We start from the raw sequence: 25462 nt of genomic DNA on the forward strand, positions 1-25462 counted from the left end.
AAAATATGAGAAGTTTGTCAACATTGATAAACGAACATAAATCAAAATCAGAAATAAAAATCTTTTTGGGTATAACATATGTAGATATTTATTTCAGCTAGATGCGGTCCTCCTTCACTGGGGTAAATGTGATCTCCGTAATTGCAGTTACGTATATCCAAAGATGGCGGCTGATTTTCTGGTCAATATTCCTTTTGCTTATTCTGTAATAATTCTGTATAATTCTTCGGTATTTCGTGTCTCTTTTTTAAAGTATTACTTTCAACCGCTAAATGGAGAAATCATCATTTAAAAAAATTGCGAGGGTATGGGTAACTGTATAGACTGTTGAGTTGCGTTGTTTCTGCTTCATTCAGTATCTCGATTTAATGGTTCGGACCATTTTTTTTGGAAATAAAACTGTCATAAATTCGTCAAAATATATGAAATCATCGGTAGAAAAATATATGCCCACTATGTTATAACAATATTAGATCAAATCCACTGATTATGACGTCTTCACACTTAGTCCTGTGGATTTGAATGTGTAATAACTGAAAACTAAGTCTTCATGCATGATTTTTTATTAGTTTTTATTGGCTTTGAACTAGCTTTCAGTACATGCGATTTCCTCTCAAATATTTATTCTCCCGGCCCTCATGAGTGACTGGGGAATAGAAATATGGTCAGTGGTCTTCTTCCGACCGGCAGTAAAACACTTGCCAAAGTGGGGCGTCCGTTTGTCTGTGCGGGATGTATCAAGTTTGCAGCCACGTCCGGTCAGAATGAAGACGGATAGTCGTAATTAGACAATCAGATGCCTCGTGTAAAGAGATTTCCATGCTCTTTGCACGTTAAGAACACGTGCAACTAATCATTGAGCGGTCCGTAGGTGGCCTGTTGCAAGGCAAATTTGTCCCTATCCATATACCCATATAAATTCCTTCGACCATCACCATAGATGGCCTCCATTACGAGACTAACCTATTGTATTTATTGTTTACTTGTTCTCGTCCTGAACATACATGAAATATTTGCCACTGGACGTTAAGGAACACGGCAACAATCAATCAATCAAATCTTTATTTAGTATATCATCCCACGTTCACTTTGTTTGTGAAAAAGAAATTTTATTTGTACCCACCTGATGAGTTAAGCCTTTTCAACTGATTTCAAGTCTGCTCTTATGTTGTGCTGTTACACCACTGTGCAGGTTAGAGAGGGTTGGACGCCAGCTGACATGATTCATATCGCCACATTATGTATTTGCCTAGGCCTGATACAAGTCAAGAGCCTGGAAGTCAGTGATTGTCGTTTATTGTTGTGTTTTATATTTGTTTTCCGTTATATCTTTAGCGTACCTAAATTAGGCCATTAGTTAACTTGTTTGAATTATGTTACACTGGGTCGATGCAGCTGCTGGTGGAGATTTATTTCCCCGAAGAGATACAAGCCCAGTAGTCAGCACTTTTTGTGCAGACATGAATTATTATTGATATTGTTATATTTATAAATTAACTGTTTTCAAAATTTTGAATTTTTTGAAATACTAAGGCTTTTCTACCTCAGGCATAGATTACCTTAGCTGTATTTGGCAACACTTTTTACGACAAAAGAGATGATTTCAGCTTTCCAATTGTGAACTTTCCATTTCTAAGTAGCAACATTCCAGCAGCACCTGCATACGAGGTATATATCTCCCAATTGATACGATATTCCCGTGCTTGCATTTCCTATCATGATTTTCTTGATAGAGGGTTGCTGCTCACAAGGAAGCTATTAAACCAAGAGTTCCAAATGGTGAAGTTGAAATCATCTTTTCGTAAATTTTACGGACGCAATCACGAGTTGGATGACCGTTATGGAATAACCGTTTCACAAATGATATCGGATATGTTCCTTACGTCGTAACTACAATCCCCTTCCCTTTCATGAATGTGAACTACCGAATAAGACTATTTACCGGATTTGTTATCACATAAGCAACACGACGGGTGCCGCATGTGGAGCAGGATCTGCTTACCCTTCCGGAGCACCTGAGATCACCCCTAGTTTTTTGGTGGGGTTCGTGTTGTTTATTCTTTAGTTTTCTATGTTGTGTCGTGTGTGCTGTTGTTTGTTTGTCTTTTTCATTTTTAGCCATGGCGTTGTCAGTTTGTTTTAGATTTATGAGTTTGACTGTCCCTTTGGTATCTTTTGTCCCTCTTTTAGGAATTTTGGATCTCAATGCTCTTCGACTTCGTACTTTATTTGGCATTTTTAACTTTTTTGGATTCGAGCGTCACTGATGATTCTTTTGTAGACGAAACGCGCGTCTGGCGTATATATTAAATTTAGTCCTGGTATCTATGATGAGTTTATTTACAACCACTGAGTCGATGCCACTGCTGGTGGAGATTTATTTCCCCGAGGGTATCACAAGCCCAGTAGTCAGCACGTTTTGTGCTGACATGAATTATCATTGATATTGTTATATTTATAAATTAACTGTTAACAAAATTTTGAATTTTTTGAAATACTTAGGCTTTTCTACCTCAGGCATAGATTACCTTAGCTGTATTTGGCAACACTTTTAGGAATTTTGGATCTCAATGTTCTTCAACTTCGTACTTTATTTGGCATTTTTTACTTTTTTGGATTCGAGCGTCGCTGATGAGTCTTTTGTAGACGAAACGCATGTCTGGCGTATATATAAAATTTAGTCCTGGTATCTATGATGAGTTTATTTACAACCACTGGGTCGATGCCACTGCTGGTGGAGATTTATTTCCCAGAGGGTATCACAAGCCCAGTAGTCAGCACTTTTTATGCTGACATGAATTATCATTGATATTGTTATATTTATAAATTAACTGTTTACAAAATTTTGAATTTTTTGAAATACTAAGGCTTTTCTACCTCAGGCATAGATTACGCGCGTCTGGCGTATATACAAAATTTAGTCCTGACATCTATGATGAGTTTGTTTACATTTGTCTTTTCGGGGCCTTAGATAGCAGACTATGCAGTATGGGCATTGATAACTGTATATGTTCAGGACGAGAAAAAGTTAAAATAAAATAGATACAGTAGGTAAGTCTTGCATTAAGGGGCTTCCTGGATGAAGGTCGAAAAAATTTGGACTGCCACGGGAATGGCAGATTGGATCGGGTCGGAAGTTTGGCTTTGCCTCATGCCATCTATGGACCCCTCAAAGAATCTCTACACGAGGCATCTGGTTTAACGTCCTCATTCTGACCGGACGTTGATACGTACTTGTGCATCCCGCAAATCAAAACAGACGCTCCACTTTTGATATGGTGTAAGAGGAGGTAGACCAATGGAGACCATTTTTTCCAATCCCCAGTCACTCTAGATCTTCGGGGTCTTGAAATATAGTGTTTAGGTACTTGTTATTTATCATCTGATGTACTTGGTATTGTGCTATTTTGTTTTGTCTTTGTGTATTGTTAACTTTTTCTCTATGTTACTGTTTGATTATTTTTTGGGGGTGGCTCAGTATTCATACATACCGCCATTGTGTTTCTGTGCTATAGTCATTTTGTACTATTGCCTTCAAATTTGGCTTATGAACTTTATTTTTAACGTGTCCATATGTCATTTTGTGTTTGTTTAAATGGTTTTAAATTTAGTTTTATACTGGTTAAGATTTTAAAATAATATTGACTGTGATACATTGTACCCAAAATTTTGATATTTTGACCTATCATGTTTGTTTGCTTTGTTAAAAAATGTTGTTATTAAATAAAATTCTATGACTCTCATACAAGTGAAATGCTTAGCTAGCTATATACAACCAAATTTAATCTACCATTTTCTACATAAGGAAATTCTTGTATCAAATCAAGAATATGGCAGTTGTTACCAATTTGTTGGCGTGTTTGAGATTTAGATTTTTCATTTGCTGAAATGCAAATGACTGTCCGCTCTTAATTTTACTTATAATTCATCTGTAATAAGCTACCAAATCTCCGTCCTCTAGCTCACCAAATGTATGCATGCTGCTGAGTTTATAGAAATACAGATTTGAAAGCCTGATCAATATTTTTAAGACTTCGAAGAACAGTTCTGATTCATACTTTTTACACTTTTAATAAACTAAGGCATTTATTTCATTTCAAACATGATTGAATTTTTGAATGTTGAATCGGTTTACCTCAAGGCGAGATTTTGTCGCCTATATTCTTCGCCTTATATGTGAATGACTGTGAAATGTCCTATTTTGTCGATGGATGTATGCCGCTTGAGATGCGAGATTTAAGTCTTTTTTCTTCTAATGTATGAGGAAGATATGACGCTATTTTATTTGACAAAATATATTCCTATTGCGTACCAAGGAGCTGTTTAAAAAATAAGACTTTCTTCTCATTCATTATCAGTTGAAACTGGACGCTACCAAAGCATTGAGTTGTCACGTCGTATATGTACAATTCGCCGTCGGTGTATTGAAGACGACTTCCATTTCATCTTAGTGTGTCCGAAATATAAGATTTAAAATAAGAGTAAAATTCATAAAGAAATATTACTGGTCTAGACCAAGTGTGTTTGAATTTAATGAACGTTTAAGTGTAAAGAACATTACACAGTTAACCAATTTAGGAAAATACATTATTACTGCATTTAAAATCAGAGACAATATCACATGAACATTCTCTGTCTGTTTACTTGTTTACTATGAAAAATTGTATTGACACCAATGAACTGGAAGGTTCAAGGTAATAAAGAATTTGAATTGTTTAGAAATTAAACCAGTTACGGATATCATTATTTCCAGTTACGTATATCATTGACAATTCATTTATTTCAGTTACCCATGGCCATATCATCATGATATTTTAGATAGCTGTTTTCTCCATTTAGCGATTGAAATATGAAACAAACATTTAGTAATTGAGTTTAAAATCTAATGATATGTTAAAGAAGACACGAAATACCGAGGAATATTATTATTACAAAATTGAGAAAAGAAATATTGATCAGAAACATCGTCTGCCATTTTTGGAGATACGTAACTGCAGTTACGAAGATCACAATTACCCCAGTGTCCTTGTAACAAAATCTTAGACACTTGTTTCTATCCATAGGAAGGTCGACTATCCATATAAAAATAAAAAGGTGGCTAACGCAATTTTTTATTAGGTCAGCAATGAGCAAAGCCCATACCGCAAATTCAGCTATAAAAGGTCCCGAAATGACAATATAAAACAATTCAAATGAGAAAACTAACGGCCTTGTTTATATAAAAATGAACGAAAAAAAAAATGTAATACATAAACAAACGACAACCAATGAATTACAGGCTCCTGACTCTGGACAGGCACATAAATGTGTCATAATGTGGTGGGTTAATCTGTTTTGATTTTTTGTAATGCTTATGCCAGTAACAAATTTTTTACGATGAAAAGTAAAATGACAAAATTACTGAACTCCAAGACTTAGTGAAATTCAAAACGAAAAGTCCTTTTTGAAATTGCAAAATCAAAAGCTAAAACACATTAAAGTTTCATATTCTTTACTTGGTACAGACATTCAAGAAAGGATGAAATCTAATCAATTAAAACAAACGGCGTATAATTAAGGCCCACAGTTGAGGATTAAAGAGATCAAGTAGCATGTTATTTGTTTTCCAAATCATAATAGCCAGTTTTAGTAGTATTTACGTTTTACAAAGTATCTACTATGAGGATATATATGTTACAAATTATAATCCTGGTACCTTTGATGATATAATCCAGGTAAGGGCAACTTTGCCCTTCCACAGCTGGTTACCAATGCCAATTGGCAAAAGATCACTCGTCTGGAATGTTAAAGTAATTAGTATAACAATGGATCGAAATGAACTGATATTAAAATCAGGATTGCTTAATAGCTTTTATGAGAAAAAAATACACATACAATGAAGACTTGATAAAGTGATTGCATATGATGTAATTAATAAATTATATAGATAAAATATGACTTTTCATAATAAGAGTTTCTTCTTCTTACTTACATGTGAAAAGGTTTGGTAGGTTTGCCAGGAATAAAAGGAGAGTCCGGTAAGTACAGCAATATAATAATCACATTTTCAGTAGAACAACATCACAGTTTTTCATGGGATTGTTCCTACAATTTATACGGTATGTGATGACGTTGTTTAAAACTATAATAGCCAAATTTTTAACTGGAAAATATTTTTTATGTGATTTTTTTTCCATCTAAAGCATACAATTGAGTTGTTGTGTATATTTGACGATGGAATCGAATAGATAAAATACCATTTCCACAATTGTCTATCCCACAGTTGCCAACGACACCAATATTTATAGAGTTTAAAATGTAAGAGATCGTCTCAAGAATAATACTTATAATTCTTTAATATTATTAGTAGTTTAACGGCTTAAAAATGTTTTCCTATTTTTTGTAATAAGAATACACGGCATGATTGAGAATAAGACAGTGGGTGTAAGCAATTATATGTACCTGTATGCCATTTACAGTATTCACAACGATTGGATATTTATCATTTGTTGATATAAAAAAAATCACATTTAGGCCATACCAATTTAATTATTAAAATATTGTTTGTGCTGTTTTTAGACCCTTCTACAACGAAATTTGTTTTACATGCACACGTATAAAAATTGCGGTTTTTATCCAACGCAACCAAAAAAAATTTTCCAAAAGACCAAAAAAGTGAAAAAGTATATTTAAACAAAACGCATTTGACAGGTCGAACAACTGATGTTCTTTAACCCTGCTGACTGCCATTGGTGATTGCCAAATAAAATTGATCACAAGATGTAACAAAATGGATCTTAATATAAATTTAATACTAAACAGAAAACAATTACTAGTAGCTTGTGGCCACGATGTTATGCCACATAAAGTGTTAATATTTTTTTGAAATATATATACATAAATACATACGTTTCGTCCCTGAGGGTATCACCAGCCCAGTAGTCAGCACTTCGGTGTTGACATGAATATCAATTCTATGGTCATTTTTATAAATTTCCTATTACAAAACTTTGAATTTGTCGAAAAACTAAGAACTTTCTTTTACCATGAATAGATTACCTTAGCCGTATTTGGCACAACTTTTTGGGATTTTGGTTCCTCAATGCTCTTCAACTTTGTACTTGTTTGGTTTTATAACTATTTATGATCTGAGCGTCACTGAAGTGTTTTATGTAGATAAAAACGCGCGTCTGGCGAATTAAATTATAATCCTGGTACCTATTTACACCACTGGGTCGATGCCACTGCTGATGGACGTTTCTTCCCGGAGGGTATCACCAGCCCCGTAGTCAACACATCGATGTTGACATGAATATCAATTATATAGTAATTTTTATAAATTTCCTGTTACAAAACTTTTAATTTTTCGAAAAACTAAGGAGATTCTTATTCCAGGAATAGATTACCTTAGCCGTATTTGTCAAAAACGTTTTGGAATTTTGTTCCACAATGCTCTTCAACTTTGTACTGGTTTGGCTTTATAACTATAGCGACTAATCTGTTAGGGATGATATGCGTCAATTGGCATTAGTTTATCTGAACCCTTCGATATCGTTGAAATTATGCCGAGACGGTGTGTTCGACAGACTACCAGAGCAAATCACCCTGCAAATACGTCAAAACAGTATTGGAAGTCTCACTATATGTTGCGTTTATAGACTACATGATAATGAAAATGGAGTCGCGTCTGATATCATCAGAAAATCGCTTCTTTGCGCAGTATCTGCCTCCTCGTATTGTAGGAAGTATAACAAACGAACCAATCGCAACATTGTTAGAGACATACGAAACTTACCTGACATGTAATTTAGACGAATTCAATCGGGAAGTCGCCTGATGGCAAACAAGCTGGTGTCTAACTACTCGCGATCAGATGTCAACTTCGCTGTGTGAGACACACGATGCGGTAAACAAAGTACTGTATCCTTCTATACTTGTGTACTTTTATTTGTCTGTTTGTCTTTATCTTTTATAGCCATGCCGTTGTCAGATTAATTTCGATCTATGAGTTTGAATTTCCCTGTGGTATCTTTCGTTTTAATAGTATGCTTTTTTATTCCACCATAGGTCAAATTTTACCTCACGTAATTGTTAACGAGTAGCACGTGGTTAGAGATCATTCGACCAAGTGTAATAGTAATTAGTCAAACAAAGATGATCGAAAAGAACTGATATTAAAATCATGATTGCTTCCATTTTCGATACCTTTCAAGAGAATAAAGTACAGTTAAAAGAAAAAAAATGTTCAAAAGATTACATACGATGACATATGATGTGGTGTATAATTATTATTAATTATAATGTGAGTATTCTTCTTATTTTCATGGGTAAAGGGCCGAGTGGTTTTCCTGGACAAAAAGGAGACAAAGGTAATAACTGCAATAGTTTACTATATAATCACGTTATCAATAGGATAATATCATATTTTTAGAGGCGATTAACTCCACGGTTTATACGGTATGTGATTACGTTGTTTAAAATATAACAGTGGTATATTCAACTGACAAATATGTTTTTTGTGATTATTTTTTCCCGTCTAAACCATACGCTAAGCCCACAATAGGGTTGTTGTTTATATTTGACGATGAATCGAATAGATAAAATACTATTTCCACAATTGTTTATGCCCCAGTTGCCAACAGCACCAACATGTGTAGAGTTTTAAATGTAATAGGTCGTCTCAAGAATAGTATTTATATTTTTCAATATCATTAGTAGTTTAACGGCTTAAAAATGTTTTCCTATTTTTTGTAATAAGAATACACGGCATGATTGAGAATAAGACAGTGGGTGTAAGCAATTATATGTACCTGTATGCCATTTACAGTAACCACAACGATGGGATATTTATCATTGCCAAATTTGCAACTGGAAAATATTTTTTATGTGATTGTTTTTTCCGTCTAATGCATACAATTGAGTTGTTGTTTATTTGTCTATTTTGTTGCATTGATGAATGAAAGAAGTTTAGCAGGAATTATTTAAGGAAAATATGGAAATGTATCTAAATTGATAATTGAACATTTACCAAAATCAGAAATGATTATTCTTTTATGTCAAATATTCAGATATAAATTCTCTGCTACATACTGTCTTCCTTGTAACAAAATGTGTTGTTTTGGAAACACGGAACTATCGCAAATATAAAAAAAAAACAAAGAGGATAATTTTGAGTAGGTTAAAACAGGAAATAGAATCTTTGTTAATATTTTTAAACGAAACACACACAAAGAAGACTTTTGTCTTATGATTGATGCATAAAGTAGATAACTATATATTTTTAATTGGTCCGGTTATTGAAGTGATCATGTCAATATTGCATAATCATTTATATCGTAATCAATACTCCTTATGTAATGATCCTGTGAAGCTGTATATGTATGTATACGAAATTATGCCAAAAAAGAATGATTTCAACAGGTCCATATTCAAAGAAAACATTGACTCATCATATTATGAAATAATTCCTTTTTAACAAAAAAATAAGAAAACAACGTGTTATAAATGTAATGCGTCCGAGGCGTTTTTCTAGAATAACCTTAATAAGGAACGCTCAAACCCGAATATTTAAGACCTAATGATATATATGAACCGAACCAGTCGAAGAGGTATGGGATAAACAAAAAAAGGACATATAAAATGACATTTAGTCTTAGTTGCATGATTTTTTTTATTAGTTGTTAGTGGCTTTGAACTAGCTGTCAGATAACTGCGAGTACTCTCAGATCTGATCATTGTGTCTTTTTGTGTATGGATGTATAAGTACCGGGCCACGTCCACTTGTATTTTTGTCCATCTGAGAAGTTAAGCCTTTTTCAACTGATTTTTATAGTTCGTTCTTATGTTGTACTGTTATTCCACTGTCCCTGGGTTAGGGGGAGGGTTGGGATCCCGCTAACATGTTTAACCCCGCCACATTATTTATGTATGTGCCAGTCCCAAGTCAGGAGCCTGTAATTCAGTGGTTGTCGTTTTTTTATGTGTTACATATTTATTTTTCGTTCATTTTTTTACAAAAATGAGGCCGTTAGTTTTCCCGTTTGAATTGTTTTACATTGTCTTATCGGGGCCTTTTATAGCTGACTATGCGGTATGGGCTTTGCTCATTGTTGAACGCCGTACGGTTACCTATAGTTGTTAATGTCTGTGTCATTTTGGTCTTTTGTGGATAGTTGTCTCATTGGCAATCATACCACATCTTCTTTTTTTATATAACCCAGTTAAGGGCAACTTTGCCCTCTTATAACTGGTTACCAATGCCAATTGGCAAAAGATCACTCGACTAGAATGTTAATGTAATTAGTATAACAATGGATCGAAATGAACTGATATTAAAATCAGGATTGCTTTATAAACAAAAAACAGATACAATGAAGGCTTTATCAAGTGATTACATATTTTGTGATGAATACATATTATGTGATGAGTTTATTTACAACCACTGGGTCGATGCCACTGCTGGTGGAGTTTTAATTCCCCGATGGTTTCACCAGCCCAGTAGTTAGCATTTGTGTGCTCACATCAGGTATAATTGATATAGTCACATTTATAAATGAACTGTTATCAACATTTTTGAAATTTTGAAAAAACACAGGCTTTTCTACCTCAGGAAGAGATTACCTTAGCTGTATTTGACAAAAGTTTTAGCAATTTTGGTCCTCAATGCTCTTCAAGTTCGTACATTATTTGGCCTTTTTAACTTTTTGGATTTGAGCGTCATTGATGGGTCTTTTGTAGACGAAACGCGTCTCTGGCGTAAATACAAAATTGAATCCTGGTATCTATGACGAGTTTATATAGATAATATATGATTACCCATGAGTTTTCTTCTATATTTCCAGTACGAAAAGGAGCCCATGGTAAGAACGGTGATATAATAAATAAATCGTACTTTTGATAACTATTTATGTAACAGTTGCAAGTCACTCATGATAATTTCATAATCGTATGAGTACATCAAATTAAAGGTTTGGTCAATTTCGTACCTGATCAACCGTAACAAATTTCAGGAAGTTTGTAAACCTGTGAAAAATAACTATATATTGGTGTGCTATTGATTAACTGTATCAAATATAATCAATAAATAAGAAGACATCATGCAGGAAAAACAATCAATTAACCATAACAATAGACTCTTCTTTGTCAATGTTTACCACTTTTTAACTGGAACCATTTCAAAATCTGCAAATCGCAAATATTTCATTCGCAAAAATGAAAAAAAATATGAGAATTTGTCTACTTTAAGAATCGGACCAAAATAAGAAATACGAATCCTTTTGTGTATCATATATAGATATATGAAAATTCACAGCTACATAAGGTGCTCCTTGTAACGAACTGGGTTATTTAGAAAAACTGAAACATTGCAAAATATCAAAAGAGAGATAAAAAAAATGCAAAATATCAAAAGAAAAAGATAAAAAAAAATGACTTTGAGTATGGTAAACTATGAAAAAGACGCTTTATTTGAAGGAGTAGGTTCGATAAGACCCTAAAATGGCTCCCTTTTTTACATCAAATTTTAAATTAGGATTTATTGATCTATATCACAATGAATCATAGGTAATACATTGACTAGATAAGAAATAAATCTATTTGTTGAAAATTTACGTTCCTGCGTTCTACTGACGTCACAAACAGTCCTCATTTTGATTTTCCACGAAAATCAATGAAAATTGGTAAATTTTGCATTGATTATTGGACAGGAAGCATAGAGCGCATACGTCGTCAAAAAAGATTTTTTAACACAATGTTTGTAATGACATTTTTCATGTTTTACTTGAATATATAGTTGGTCGACGCCTGCGCTCTATGTTTTCTGGTCCTAAATTTGGTTAAAATCTGGCCAATTTTGTCAATTTTTGACGCATATAGTTCAATTTTACTTTCTAACATGTCTTTAAGCCAAATTAAAATATATTTTATCTTGTACATTTCAATTTTATAATCGGGGCCAAATATGGCCCTTTCCGAACTTACTCATTTTAAACGAAAAAAAGAACAAAGAAGCCTTCTCTTTTATCATTGATGCTTTATGTAGATAACTCTATTTTTTTGATTGGTGGAGTGAGTGAAAAGACTTATCCAATATTGTATAATCATTTATATCGTAATCAATACTTCCTATGTTATGTGCTTGGTCAGTTATGTAAATATAAACTAAATCCATTGAGTATGTCTTAAAAGTATTAATGGAGCAACCGGTACATACTGTGGATTCATTTATTTTCGTGGGTACCAATTTTCGTGGATTAAGAAAAACTTGCATATTCGTGGATATTTAATTTCGTGGTTTTGCTGAAGTCTGAATACAAACCTATAGAAAAATTATCATTCGTTGAATATTTAATTTCGTGGTTTGACTGTGCCCACGAAATCCACGAAAATTGGTATCCAACGAATAATAATGAATCCACAGTATTATAAGCAAAAAGATTCTCACTATACTCTAAATTTTAAAAATTAGTCTCAAAACGACTACCACGTGCCACAATAGCATTCGACCGGAATGTAGTAGAAAAAAGTGTTGCAAACGATCGAAATGAACTGATATTAAAAGCTATATTGCTAAATATAAAAGTACTATATATTATTGTTCAATTGATTACATTTGATTTTATGTGTGACTTAAAAGATAAAATATGATAATTTATAATTGAAGTATTTTCTTGTTTGTGAAGGTTTTTCTTGAAGGGATGGCCTACCCGGCAACGAAAAATTCAGAAAATACTAACTTTAAAACTTATTGTTCGAATATAAACAACGATTGAGTCTAAATATACATTCAGAAGTTAGTTAGAAGCAAACGTTTATGTCCGTGTAAAATTTGAAGTGCTGTGTTTTTCTTATATACAAAAATATACAAATGCTATTTGTTCTAATATCAATGCGATACTTTTAAAATATCATAGCGGTGTTTTTTTTTATATCAATATTATAACTTATTAGTATTAATATTTGACTGCTGTACCTATATTTTGACATTAATCTATTATGTCTGTTTTGTTCACGCATCGTTGTAAATATGACAGAATTTGATGAGACTGTCATACACGTGAGAGGTTTAGCACTTATAAAACCAGGTTCAATCCACCATTTTTAAAATTTGAAAATGCCAGTACCGTTTGGGTTTAATATACAATGTCGTAATCAAATAGCTAATTATCAAAATTATTGTTCACATATACAACATTTAGCAAATTTATAATGAACGCACTAAAATAATATATATCTGATATAATCGCAACGCACGCATGGAAGACTTTCTTTATTGATAACAATGAATCTAACTTGTGACAAAGATGAATCATATTGTCCTCGTTCAGATTGATTCGATAAAATCTGACCTGCACTTATGAATCTCCTTTTTTTATACAAATTAGACCGTTGGTTTTCCTGTTTGAATGGTTTAACACTAGTATTTTTTTTTTTTTTTGTTCTTATATAGTGGTGTTCGCTGTGAGCCAAGGCTCCGTGTTTAAGGCCCTACTTTGATCTATAAAGGTTTACTTGAAACAATGTTTTAGTTTGATGGGAAGTTGTCTCATTCGAACTCATGCACCATCTTCTTATATCTATAAATCTTTAAAATTTCCCCTTATAAGTAACTGCTATCCAGTCCTCCAAAAACGTCATTTGGGTGCTGAATCTTTTGTCAAATCTCTGTGGCAACAATACATCGGAATGCCATCACGGTCATCGCGATGTAAAAGAGCGTCCATGCGGCGAACTGATTATGTTCATAGAGATATCGATTTAACAACGGGAAAAGTCTTTGATATCCAGAAAGAACTGTTTTCCTGGTCAATATTTTTTCTATGTTAATGATAAACACATTTTCTGTTTGACAAGATTTTTGTTTTTCGTTGTATCTGAAGTCGTTCAATTTATAGTCTGAGGCTACTCAATTGGTATCTCCAAAGTTCGGGGCATCAGCATTTGTACATTTTGATGTGTTTGTTATATTTATTTTACCATTTGAATATTCATTGTTATTTGGAGCTGAATAGGATTGGATTGTTTGAATGATTTTTTTTTCTTTTAAGTAATCATATTTTTGGTCTATTTCGATATTACCCATGTGGATAGGCTATAGCAGTGTGATCTCAAGGGTGGATCCAGCCGTTTTCAAAAAGGGGGTTCCAAACTCAGGGTAAAGCGGGGTCCAACAATATGTCCCCATTCAAATGCAATGATCGGTAAAAAAAAAGGGGGGGTTACCAACCCCCGGACCCTCCGCCCTTGATCCACCACTGGACCTATATTAGAATCTAATAGGTCGGTAGACTATTTAAATTCCGCCATTGCATCATCACTTCAAATAGAGTTAGTCGGTTAAACCATGTAATTGAAAACAATAGACTGAACAGGTTGTTAACACTTTCAACTATCAAGTGATATTGATCCTCAAACATTAAGCCGGTCTGTCGTCATGAACTAAGTTTGTGAATTATGTTTGCAGTTTTCTTGACATGCATTGGGACGTGTCATCGTATTCATTTTATATTAGAAAACTATAGCAGTTATATAAGAAAATTATCGCATTCATAATTTTTTGATATTTTAAAAGCATCGCTATGATATAAGACAAACATCGCATTGATATAATGAAATATAACAGTATCTTTGACTTGTAGGTGATTTTGGCTTAGCAAACAATTGAATTCATCTCAATTGCATTCCACTGAATTTGCTACGTGATATTTATTGAATGTGTACATCTACAAATGATAAATCGTGCAATACACCTTGCTTGTACTTACATAAAATAATTCATGGAAATTGTACAGCAGACGTATGTCGTGTTGAATGTCATGACTTTAAAGTCATGACTTTATACCGAGAAATCTGCCTTTTTCGTACAAATGCTAACATTCGTCTGAAATTTCCAACAATGCAACTCGTTGATATAAAACAATATCGTTCGTTGATATAAGAAAAGTTTTTATCGATTCGCTTCTTCCATAGACTGTAAATAAGCATCTTAAATTCATAATCACAGTTTTGTGGGATACATTTTACGGTTTTTATATTTGGCCATAAAAGTAAATAATGAAAAAAATTAGCGGGAACTTTTGGAGAAAATATGAGAATTTGTCTACATTGAGAATCGGACCAGAATCAGAAATGAGAATCCTTTTGTGTATCATATTATAGGGTTATTGCATGAATATTGGGGAATATTGTCCCGAGTAGAATTTTATATTGCACGAGCTTGAGAGTGCAATATATGTTCTACGAGGGACAATATTCCCCAATATTCATGCAATAATCCTTTTATTGTATAGCAATATAATATTTAAAAGTAGAAATTGGTTTAAACTAAGAATTTGTCGTTGATGACGTCATAAATTTTGAAGATTTATTGCACTAGTGCAATATTAGAATTTATTGCACGCTAACTTTTGGTTACTTTCTGTGGGAAATATTATATTGCTATACAATAAATAGAGATATTAGATTCACAGCTAATGTGCTTGTTCAGTTTTGTATATATTAACTACATCCATTACGTACGTCTCAAAAATATAAAGCAAATAGTTACTCACTATACTTCTAAAATTAGTCTCAAAAAACATGTGCCAAAATAGAATGTAGTAGTAAAAACTGTAGCAAACGATCGAAATGAATTGATATTAAAAGCTACGTTGCTAAATATACAAGAACTTTGATGTGAAAAAATACAGATACTATATATCATTGTTCAATTAATTACCTTTGATTTTATGTATGACTATAAAGATGAAATATGATAACTTATAATTAAAGTATTTTCTCGTTTGTGAAGGTCTTCCTGGAAGTGATGGCCTACCCGGAGGTCCTAAGGGTGACGCTGGTGAAAAAGGAGGGACAGGAAATCCAGGTAATAAGGACTCATCATCATTAACATCGTATTAATAATTGATATTTCAATATTTAATTTACTACACCATATATATATATATATATATGAAAGTTTTTAACAACCTTGACTGGCTATACAGCCCTTGTACAGTCGGTGATTTTTGGGGTACTCATGGTGTCATTGAGTAATGCCGTGAACAGCAACTCGACGCTACTTCGTTTTGATGTTGCCGAATAGCAACAAACTGCGTTTGAATAATAATGTTGTTTTTTAAATTCGATAAAATATCTCAAATTGGTTGAAATTAAATTTATATTGATACTTTATTGAAGTCTTGACATTTAATCGATTTTTTTTTTTTTTGTGATGCTTATCTATTTTTTATAAATACATTTTACAGGATTACCAGGAATGCCAGGTTTATCTGCTCCAATACCGTCTGGGTGTAGGTGTGATGGGTTAACTACAATTACAACAGAAAATGAATCAGTTGTTTTAACAAAGTATGGTAAGCATAGTTTTGTTAGTTAAGAAATAATTCCTTCATGTCATGTTCTATGTTCATTTTAGAATAGTAGGCATTATATTTGTCGATATTTTACAATGAGCGTTCTGAAAAGACAAATACATTATTTGCATAGGTCGAACCGTACTAACATGCCTTGAAAATGTTTGGCTGTTCTCGTTTCCAAGCGCGGGAAGGTCGTATCAATTGGGAGGTATATACTCCGTATTGCTTAAATGTATATACTTCATTATAATACAGTCAGGAGTCTACTTCGTTAAAATTATCTCCCCATTACGCCAGTTCATTTTCACAATCGTAGAAATAGAAGCCATTGTAGGGATGACGCGCTACCAATATTGCTCTTGGAAACCGATAAATTTATCCACATTGAACCATTACGATCCTTATATATCAGTTGTATTTTAAAAGACAAATGTATCAACTAGCTAATGAGCATCAGTTAATAATCTTGTCTGCATTGATTCAACTTAAAACTATTGTCTGATCGGTTGTCAGGTGGAATTTTCGAAAATTCATAAACATTTTAAAAAAATTGTAATTAAATATTTCGTGGAAGGGCAGACTAGATTGTTTTTAGTGTATGAAGACTATAAACCCTAGTAATCACACACAAAAAAATCAGAATTTTTCGAAGATATGCATTTTCATCATCCAATTTGAAACACTGTCGTCAAGTACTTTCAGTAAAAAATAGCTATTCGAACACACCTTCTCTGTTTTTGTGACTCATTAGATAGGTATTTCACTTGACCCATATATTTCATCTTTTAGTACTGTGATTTTTTTGTGTTATAAAGTCAACCTGTAGCTTTAATATATAAAAATGATAGAATCTGAAGCGAGACGATGTATGAAATATTCTTACTTTGTACGATATCAAGACAAAATACTCAACTCAAACACGCCCTAACATAAAAAGGTGCACTCGATTTTCTCTTTTCGATACAATGTTACCCATTTTTTGGAATTTTTTCTTCAGTCACATAATGGAAGGGCAGACACGAAAATTACTGAACTAATAGATTGATATGTTTTCAGTCCGTGGTAATTTTTTCATAAAAATCGGAGGTTATGCATTTTCTTCATCCAACTTGAAAGATACCCATGTCGTCGACTTGATATCTAATTGTTCTGCTTAACTATGTACTAGATAAATTGAAAACTTATGCAAATGGTGTTTTTAAAATAAAACACCTCGTAATTGAGAAGACAATTGCAATTTTGTTTGTTTCTATTAACTTTGAAATTTTTTGTCACTATAGTAAACAATACAGTAAACATTTATCGCCTTCTCTAACAAAGAGCTTCGATTCTTTTGTTCTATTTCAACCTGGTTTCCGACTGAATAAGAATGAAAATAACGAGAATATAAACAGTAAATTTGTGCGCATGTGTCAAACATATGTTGTGTTATTTAGAACACGGCTTTGTTTACAAATGTAATATGAACGTCATTTCAGAATTCAACTTAGATATTTGGTAAAAAGATAATAATGAAACTAAGGTTTCAATTCCTCAGGAAAAGATGAACGATGATGTATTTTGCTATTATTTTTATAGTAATGTGTTAGGAGTGTTGCAGTTTATACTTGTCTTTAAAACACAATATGCATATCAAAAACAAGAATTAAAACTCTAATGATATCTTTGTTTTCTATAGCTATAATAAGAATTTTTGGTGCGACATTTGACTCATACGAATAGAAGAATAGGTCAGCAAGATAATGTTCATAATTCGATCATATATTGTTTTTTTTTTATATAAACACGTCCTCCGAACGTAACATATATGTTGTCAATAAAAAAGAATCAAGTATCTTCATATTGTACGTATAAGGGAGAATGGATTTGTTTGAACCCATATTGACGTTTTGAAAGGTGAATGTATTCCTTCATAAAAAACATTGCATCTACGTTGGCCATTCTTTTTCGATAAACTGAATAAGTCTAATTCTTCCAATTTGTTTTTAAGTTTGGAAGGAGGGATACTTTTGAAACGTGTAGAAATATTCAATGATTTTATACTATTCGCAAAAGGAAAGATGGTATCTTCCTTTGCATATCTTAGAACTGTTTATGATTTACACCATCCCTTTCACTTAAAGTTCGTTTCAGAACAACTCCAGGCATCGATTTCCGATTAAATTGATGTTAATGCACAATAAGTAACAGAGAATTTTTATGTTTATAATAAAATTGAGAATGGAAATGTGGAATGTGCCAAAGAGACAACAACACGACCATAGAGCAGACAACAGCAGAAGGTCACCAACAGGTCTTCAATGCAACGAGAAATTCTCGCACTCGGAGGCGTCCTTCAGCTGGCCCCTAAACAAATATATTCTAGTTCAGTGATAATGAACACCATACTAAACTCCAAATTGTACACAAGAAACTAAAAGTTAAAATAATACAAGACTACCAAAGGCCAGAGGCTCCTGACTTGGGACAGGCGCAAAATACGGCGGGGTTAAACATGTTTGTGAGATCTCAACCCTCCCCCTATACCTCTAGCCAATGCAGAAAAGTAAACGCATAACAATACGCACATTACAATTCAGTTCAAGAGAAGTCCGAGTCTGATGTCTGAAGATGTAACCAAAGAAAATAAACAAAATGACAATAATACATAAATAACATCAGACTACTAGCAGTTAACTGTCTAGATTCTTATAGACTCTCTCTCTCTATATATATATATAGAGAGAGAGAGAGTCTATAAGAATCTACCAACCAGTAAACTTAATAGGTATTGGATCATCAAAATTGACAATACTACAAATCTATTTATCGGTATTGTTACACAATCTTTCAGACTCATATATATATATATATATATATATATACATATATAATAAAAACTATAACACAAATTCCCATACGTTTCGGCCATTACGGCCTTCTTTATTGGAATAAATTACAACATTGAAACAACAATTACATCGCTTGGATACATTACGTTATAATAACTTCTATGACGTTCATTTGCCGCGTTTTTCGCTTTTTTAATATAAATTTATTTATTATCGTTCATACATTGTGTTGAGTCCTTCAGGTTCTAAAGATTTTAATTTTTTCATCCAAAAGGCTTCTTTAGTTTTTCTGTAAATTTCTGTCCCAAATACTCTCTCTATGGCGGTAACTTTCAAATTTGTCATTAAATGATTGTTCTGAATGAAATGGTTGGCTACTGGATCTTCTGTTTTTTTTTGTGCGTATTTTTGAAAAGTTCAATAGCATTCGTTGATATAGTGTATCACCCGTTTGTCCTACATATATAACTTTTTCACATTTTGTACAATTAATCGCATATATCACGCCTACGGTTTTACAATTTATTTGTCCCTGAATGGTATATTCTTTGCCGGTGTTTTCACAAAATACCTTGGTTTCATTTATATGTGAGCATAATGCACAATTTTTACCACATGGTCCGCATCCATTAGTTTGTTTATAAAATAGTAAATTATGCTTTTTGTGCACTAAGATGTCTTTCATGTTGTTATCGCGTTTAAATGGCACGATAGGCGGATCGGGGAATATTTTCTTTAGTCTTTCAGATTGATGGAGAATTTTAAGATTTTTTCTAAGAATTGAATGTACATTTGGAAGCGCTTTAGAAAAAGTAATTACTAAAGGTACCCTGTTGTTTTCTTTCTTCTGTTTGTACTGTAATAGATCTTCTCGGTTTAAATTGTCGACTTTTTTCAATTGAACTTCAGTGGACGAGTTATTGTATCCACGTTTTCTTAGGTGCGTTTTTATTTCTTCTCTTCTTGTTTCGTAATCTTCCTCTGTTGAGCAAATTCTTTTGACACGAATACCAAGACGATATGGTATAGCATTTTTTACAGAGTTTGGATGGCTTGACGACACATGTAAGTACTGGTGTTTATCTTTGATTTTGTATAAAGATCTGTTTTAAGTTTTCCGTATTCTATGTGTACAAACACATCAAGGAATTCAATTTTTTCAGTTGAGTAACGCATTTCTGTTTTAATTCTCGGATGTAAACTGTTTGACATTTCGTGAAATTTTTTTAATTCATCTAAACCATGTTCCCATATTCCCCAGATGTCATCAACATATCTCCAATATGAAAATGGTTGTAAATTGCTGTTTTGAAATAAATTTTCTTCCCATTGTCCGAGGTAGGTGCAAGCATAATTCATGCCTAGATGGGAACCAATAGCTGTTCCTTCGGTTTGTAAAAGTGCTTTCCGTTAAAGCTAAAATTATTGTTTTCAATGACTAAATCCATCATTTTAAGAACATCTTCCGTTGGGATTGATGTGTTAGTTCGATTTTCTAGTGCTGATTTGCATGCTTCTCGCGCTTCTTTTCTTGGTACGCTTGGATATAATTTATTTACATCTAAACAAAACATTATTGCGTTGTCTGGTAAAGGCTGTTGTATTGCATTTAATTTGCTTAAAAAATCTGTTGTGTCTTTGATATAGGTGGGTAAGTTTCGAACATTCTCCGAAAGCTCGTTTTCGACTATTTCAGCGATTTTTTCTGTGGGATGGTTCCGCCCATTAATAATTGTTCTAACTGGGTGATTTCTTTTGTGTAATTTCGGATTGGCTTGTACCTTTCCGGGACATGTTCCTTTCCGCTGCCACCAATGTAATAACTGGCCAAACGGGTGTCTTTTACTTTGCTGCCACCACCTGTGTTTACAGGTACACAGGGAACCTCAATAGACTAGAATTACTAGTCTAAAACAAAACAGAGAATGGTTTAAACGCGGGTGTACTTTATATTCGGAAGTTATTATCTAAGGTGGAAGAGTTCAATTAGGTTGAAGGGATTAAAACACCTCACTATCTTTAACCTCAAGAATTAAACGTATAAATATTTTAATCGGGGGAGGAGATGAAAATTGTAATGGGGTATTCAGATACGCTCTAGTCTGTGGAAATCAACACACTCCTGTCATGTAGTTTATAGAACAGATTATCTCTGTAAGTTAGAGGCAGAACCTCTAAAGTTGACATAAAAACTAGCACTAAGGAAGTGGAACCGAAGGACTGGTACAAACAGACTATCGCACAAATGAATATTACTGTCTGACAATCAAATAGTCTCTCGCCTACGCATAGCAAGAGGGTCTATTCTCTCATGAGACAGTCTTATGACACCAACAACAAGAGACCAGACTGGACTATTATCGTGTAAGTTTACTGACAAAAAACAAGATATTTACGAGCATAGTTGTGTATTAAACGTAAAGCATTTCATATAATTTATATAAGTATCACAGAGTAACAAATTACAGTTTAGCAACTTTTCAGAATATATTTCTAACTATGTATCCAGTTATTTTGCCACAGTGTTCAACCAACTAACTAATAATTTATATATCATATCTATGTTTTAAATGTAACTATTATCTTCTAATAAATTAAACTAATAAAACTATTAAATATGCTATAACATTAACATATATTATATCTATGCTATCTTCTAATAAATTATATATTACAAATAACCTTAACTTGTTATATTTAATACTATGACTTCAGCCTCCTGGAGTAAGCACAGGAAGACAACTTCAATCGCTGAGATTGAGATTATTTAAGAGAAATCTAATTATTCTAGCTTCTTACAATTCCTAACCTAACAAATATACAGAATTTACAAATATTCTCTCTGAATGCTGGACAACTCAGCAAACAGGATACTTAACAAAATGTCCTTAATACAATGGGAGTGGGAATGGCGAAGGCATGTAACTTTAATCCTTTTACCTTAAAGAAACAGGTTAGCAAATAAAATCTAGCCTGAATAAATAGACCAGCTATTTATATGTACATCTACGTGTACAATTATATTAAATCCATTTTTGATTCTGATCTAAGTCTTAGAATACAAAGACTTATAATGAACAGAAAACGTCCAAAATGTTCTAAACTGCAGTAAAACTGCTTAAACTACATGAAAATCATGATAGAAATATGATAAACTTCAGCTATCAACTGACCGAAAATCTGGCAACATATCCGTAGGTCTGACAAAGTAGGAAGAGCCCCTGACAAACAGGTGCAAGCTTTATATACCCGACGAAGCTATCGGGGTAACGAACGGTTCTTAACGGGGAAACGAACGGGGAACTGTGAACGGGCCTGACAAGAACGAAAATAATCCCCGATTGCTAGAATTAAGTACATAAAAACGTAAACAACATGTTTACGGAACAGAAAAATCATCTTAGTATCATTTACAATCACAAACAATATCGTTTTAATACAATAATCCTGGAATAATCGATCTCCAACCGCTATAGTATTCATACACTGTTTTACGCTTGTGGTACATAAAGTTCACCTGAGGTTTCACACAGTTCACCTCATTTGCATAATCAATACACAAAAATCATTGTGCCGGAAATGGCGGTTGCAACGTTAAAGCGAAAGTTAACTACACAAGTTGTCTCAATTCTACAACAATAAAAATGGTTGAACACTGGGAAAACTGTATGAATAGAACACTGAAAGTATAATGAATTGAATTAAAAAGGTGAGAACCGGTGTCAAACTTTAAAATAGCCAAAAATTGAATCAAAGCCGATAACAGGTGCTCGACATGAAAATACACATGTTTTCCAAGGAATTTCGCTTGGCCAAGTCATTACATTGGCTCCCCACTTTAGTTTTCAGTGTCCTCACGAAAACACAAAATTATCGTGAATTATTATGCTCATATTATAAAAAAAAATATAATTTCAACTAACAAACTTTAACTTCAAAAACTTCAACCTTGACTAGAATTATTTAACAATAGACAAGTTACTTGTAAGCAACAGCACTTAGTACTTACACACAGATACATTTAATCTCTAGAAGAGTACTTCGGCAAAGTACAATGAAAATTACAAGATACAACTTGTAAAAATATAGCAACACATTAATGTCGCTATTAACATTCATATAACAATATCAATATTAATTAAAAAATCTACCCATCTGAGGATTTACATTTTCAGAATGTCTAATCCTACAACACATTTCAAAATTAACTAACAAACATAAATTTACTGACTACCATACTGGATTTAAGGTATAAGGTCAAGGATTCCCTATACCTCATAAAAACTTGATACATAACTATTAGCAATAAACATATTGCTAATAACAAGCAACACTATCTGTCATTTACAGACTAAATACACCAATGTCTAAATATTTAAAATACAAGCTACATTGGTGGCAGCGGTGGGATACTCAACAGTTACACGAGTATCCAGTGATACGAACCCATACCCAGAAAAAGTAGTAAACAGAGATGGTGAAAACAAGATCAACCAGAGACCACAGTGGTGAAGACACCTATGACACAGAGATAAATACTGAGTACAGTGAAGATTTTGAGTCATCTGACGAGTGTACAAAAGATACCACAGTCATTCAAAGACCAACCACGAGCCAGAGTGCTCCTACGCTGAATTCAAGAAAGAAAACGAGAACAGCTAGAAATCTTAGGTTGCAGTCCACAACACTTAGAGAAGCTAGGCCACCCTCCCCTACCCTACAAGGTGTGCCGGAGAGCCTAGACCGATCCAAGAGAACTGAAAGTATGGAGCTCCTGGAAGGTCTCACCAGTGTCATGAGAGGTATGATGACAGAAAACATGCAGGTTATGAGAAACATGACTGAAACAATAATTTCTAGTTTGCAGGGTCAAACAGGATCCCCAGTAAGGCAACTGACGCGGAAGAGCCACAGAGGCAGGTCCTCTTTCCCATCAACTATAAAGTCCCCAGGAAGAAGTAATCGAAACGGTCATATAAGCACGTCCAGTAGTAGTTCTAGTGACAGTGACTCCAGCAGTGATGAAAATAGGAGTCCCAAGGTCTCCAAAAGTAAACAACAGAATAGTAACAGACTACCCATTTTTACGGGAAAAGAAAAGTGGAAGGTTTGGTTCAACAGGTTTGAAGCTGTTGCCCACCTGTTCGGCTGGTCAAAGAAAGAGAAGTTGGCTCAATTATTACCTAGATTGCAGGGGACAGCCGGTGACTTTGTCTATGACCAGTTGTCTAGCAAAGTTACCCAATCTTACAGAAGACTGGTTAAAGAATTAGAAAATAGATTTGGAGAGATAGATACGACTAAAATTTATATTTCTAGGTTCTATGGTAGACGGCAGCATAATGATGAGTCAGTACAGAATTTTGCTGCTGAATTGAAATGCTTTACGTTTAATACACAATTATGCTCGTAAATATCTTGTTTATTTGTCAGTATACTTACACGATAATAGTCCAGTCTGGTCTCTTGTTGTTGGTGTCATAAGACTGTCTCATGAGAGAATAGACCCTCTTGCTATGCGTAGGCGAGAGACTATTTGATTGTCAGACAGTAATATTCATTTGTGCGATAGTCTGTTTGTACCAGTCCTTCGGTTCCACTTCCTTAGTGCTAGTTTATATGTCAACTTTAGAGGTTCTGCCTCTAACTTACAGAGATAATCTGTTCTATAAACTACATGACAGGAGTGTGTTGATTTCCACAGACTAGAGCGTATCTGAATACCCCCTTACAATTTTCATCTCCTCCCCCGATTTAAATATTTATACGTTTAGTTCTTGAGGTTAAAAATAGTGAGGTGTTTTAATCCCTTCAACCTAATTGAACTCTTCCACCTTAGATAATAACTTCCGAATATAAAGTACACCCGCGTTTAAACCATTCTCTGTTTTGTTTTAGACTAGTAATTCTAGTCTATTGAGGTTCCCTGTGTACCTGTAAACACAGGTGGTGGCAGCAAAGTAAAAGACACCCGTTTGGCCAGTTATTACATTGGTGGCAGCGGAAAGGAACATGTCCCGGAAAGGTACAAGCCAATCCGAAATTACACAAAAGAAATCACCCAGTTAGAACAATTATTAATGGGCGGAACCATCCCACAGAAAAAATCGCTGAAATAGTCGAAAACGAGCTTTCGGAGAATGTTCGAAACTTACCCACCTATATCAAAGACACAACAGATTTTTTAAACAAATTAAATGCAATACAACAGCCTTTACCAGACAACGCAATAATGTTTTGTTTAGATGTAAATAAATTATATCCAAGCGTACCAAGAAAAGAAGCGCGAGAAGCATG

General features: G+C 33.6%; 1 protein-coding gene across 3 annotated transcripts in view; it reads left to right on the forward strand.

Moving 5' to 3' along the window:
* LOC143073607 (uncharacterized) overlaps nucleotides 1-25462 on the forward strand; it is a 180299-nt gene that overhangs the window by 13202 nt on the left and 141635 nt on the right. For 2 of the 3 annotated variants that reach the window (XR_012977553.1, XM_076249274.1), the window contains exons 4-7: nucleotides 5982-6017; nucleotides 8313-8348; nucleotides 15767-15841; nucleotides 16224-16331. Coding sequence is in view for 2 of the 3 variants with exons in the window: in XM_076249274.1 (XP_076105389.1) it covers nucleotides 5982-6017; nucleotides 8313-8348; nucleotides 15767-15841; nucleotides 16224-16331 (255 nt within the window). In the remaining variant the exon portion in view is untranslated. The remainder of the gene's footprint in view (nucleotides 1-5981; nucleotides 6018-8312; nucleotides 8349-15766; nucleotides 15842-16223; nucleotides 16332-25462) is intronic. The other variant, XM_076249275.1, reaches the window with a different exon arrangement.

This window comes from Mytilus galloprovincialis, chromosome 4 (assembly GCF_965363235.1).
Source record: "Mytilus galloprovincialis chromosome 4, xbMytGall1.hap1.1, whole genome shotgun sequence".
In the NCBI taxonomy this organism is placed as follows: Eukaryota; Metazoa; Mollusca; class Bivalvia; order Mytilida; family Mytilidae; genus Mytilus; species Mytilus galloprovincialis.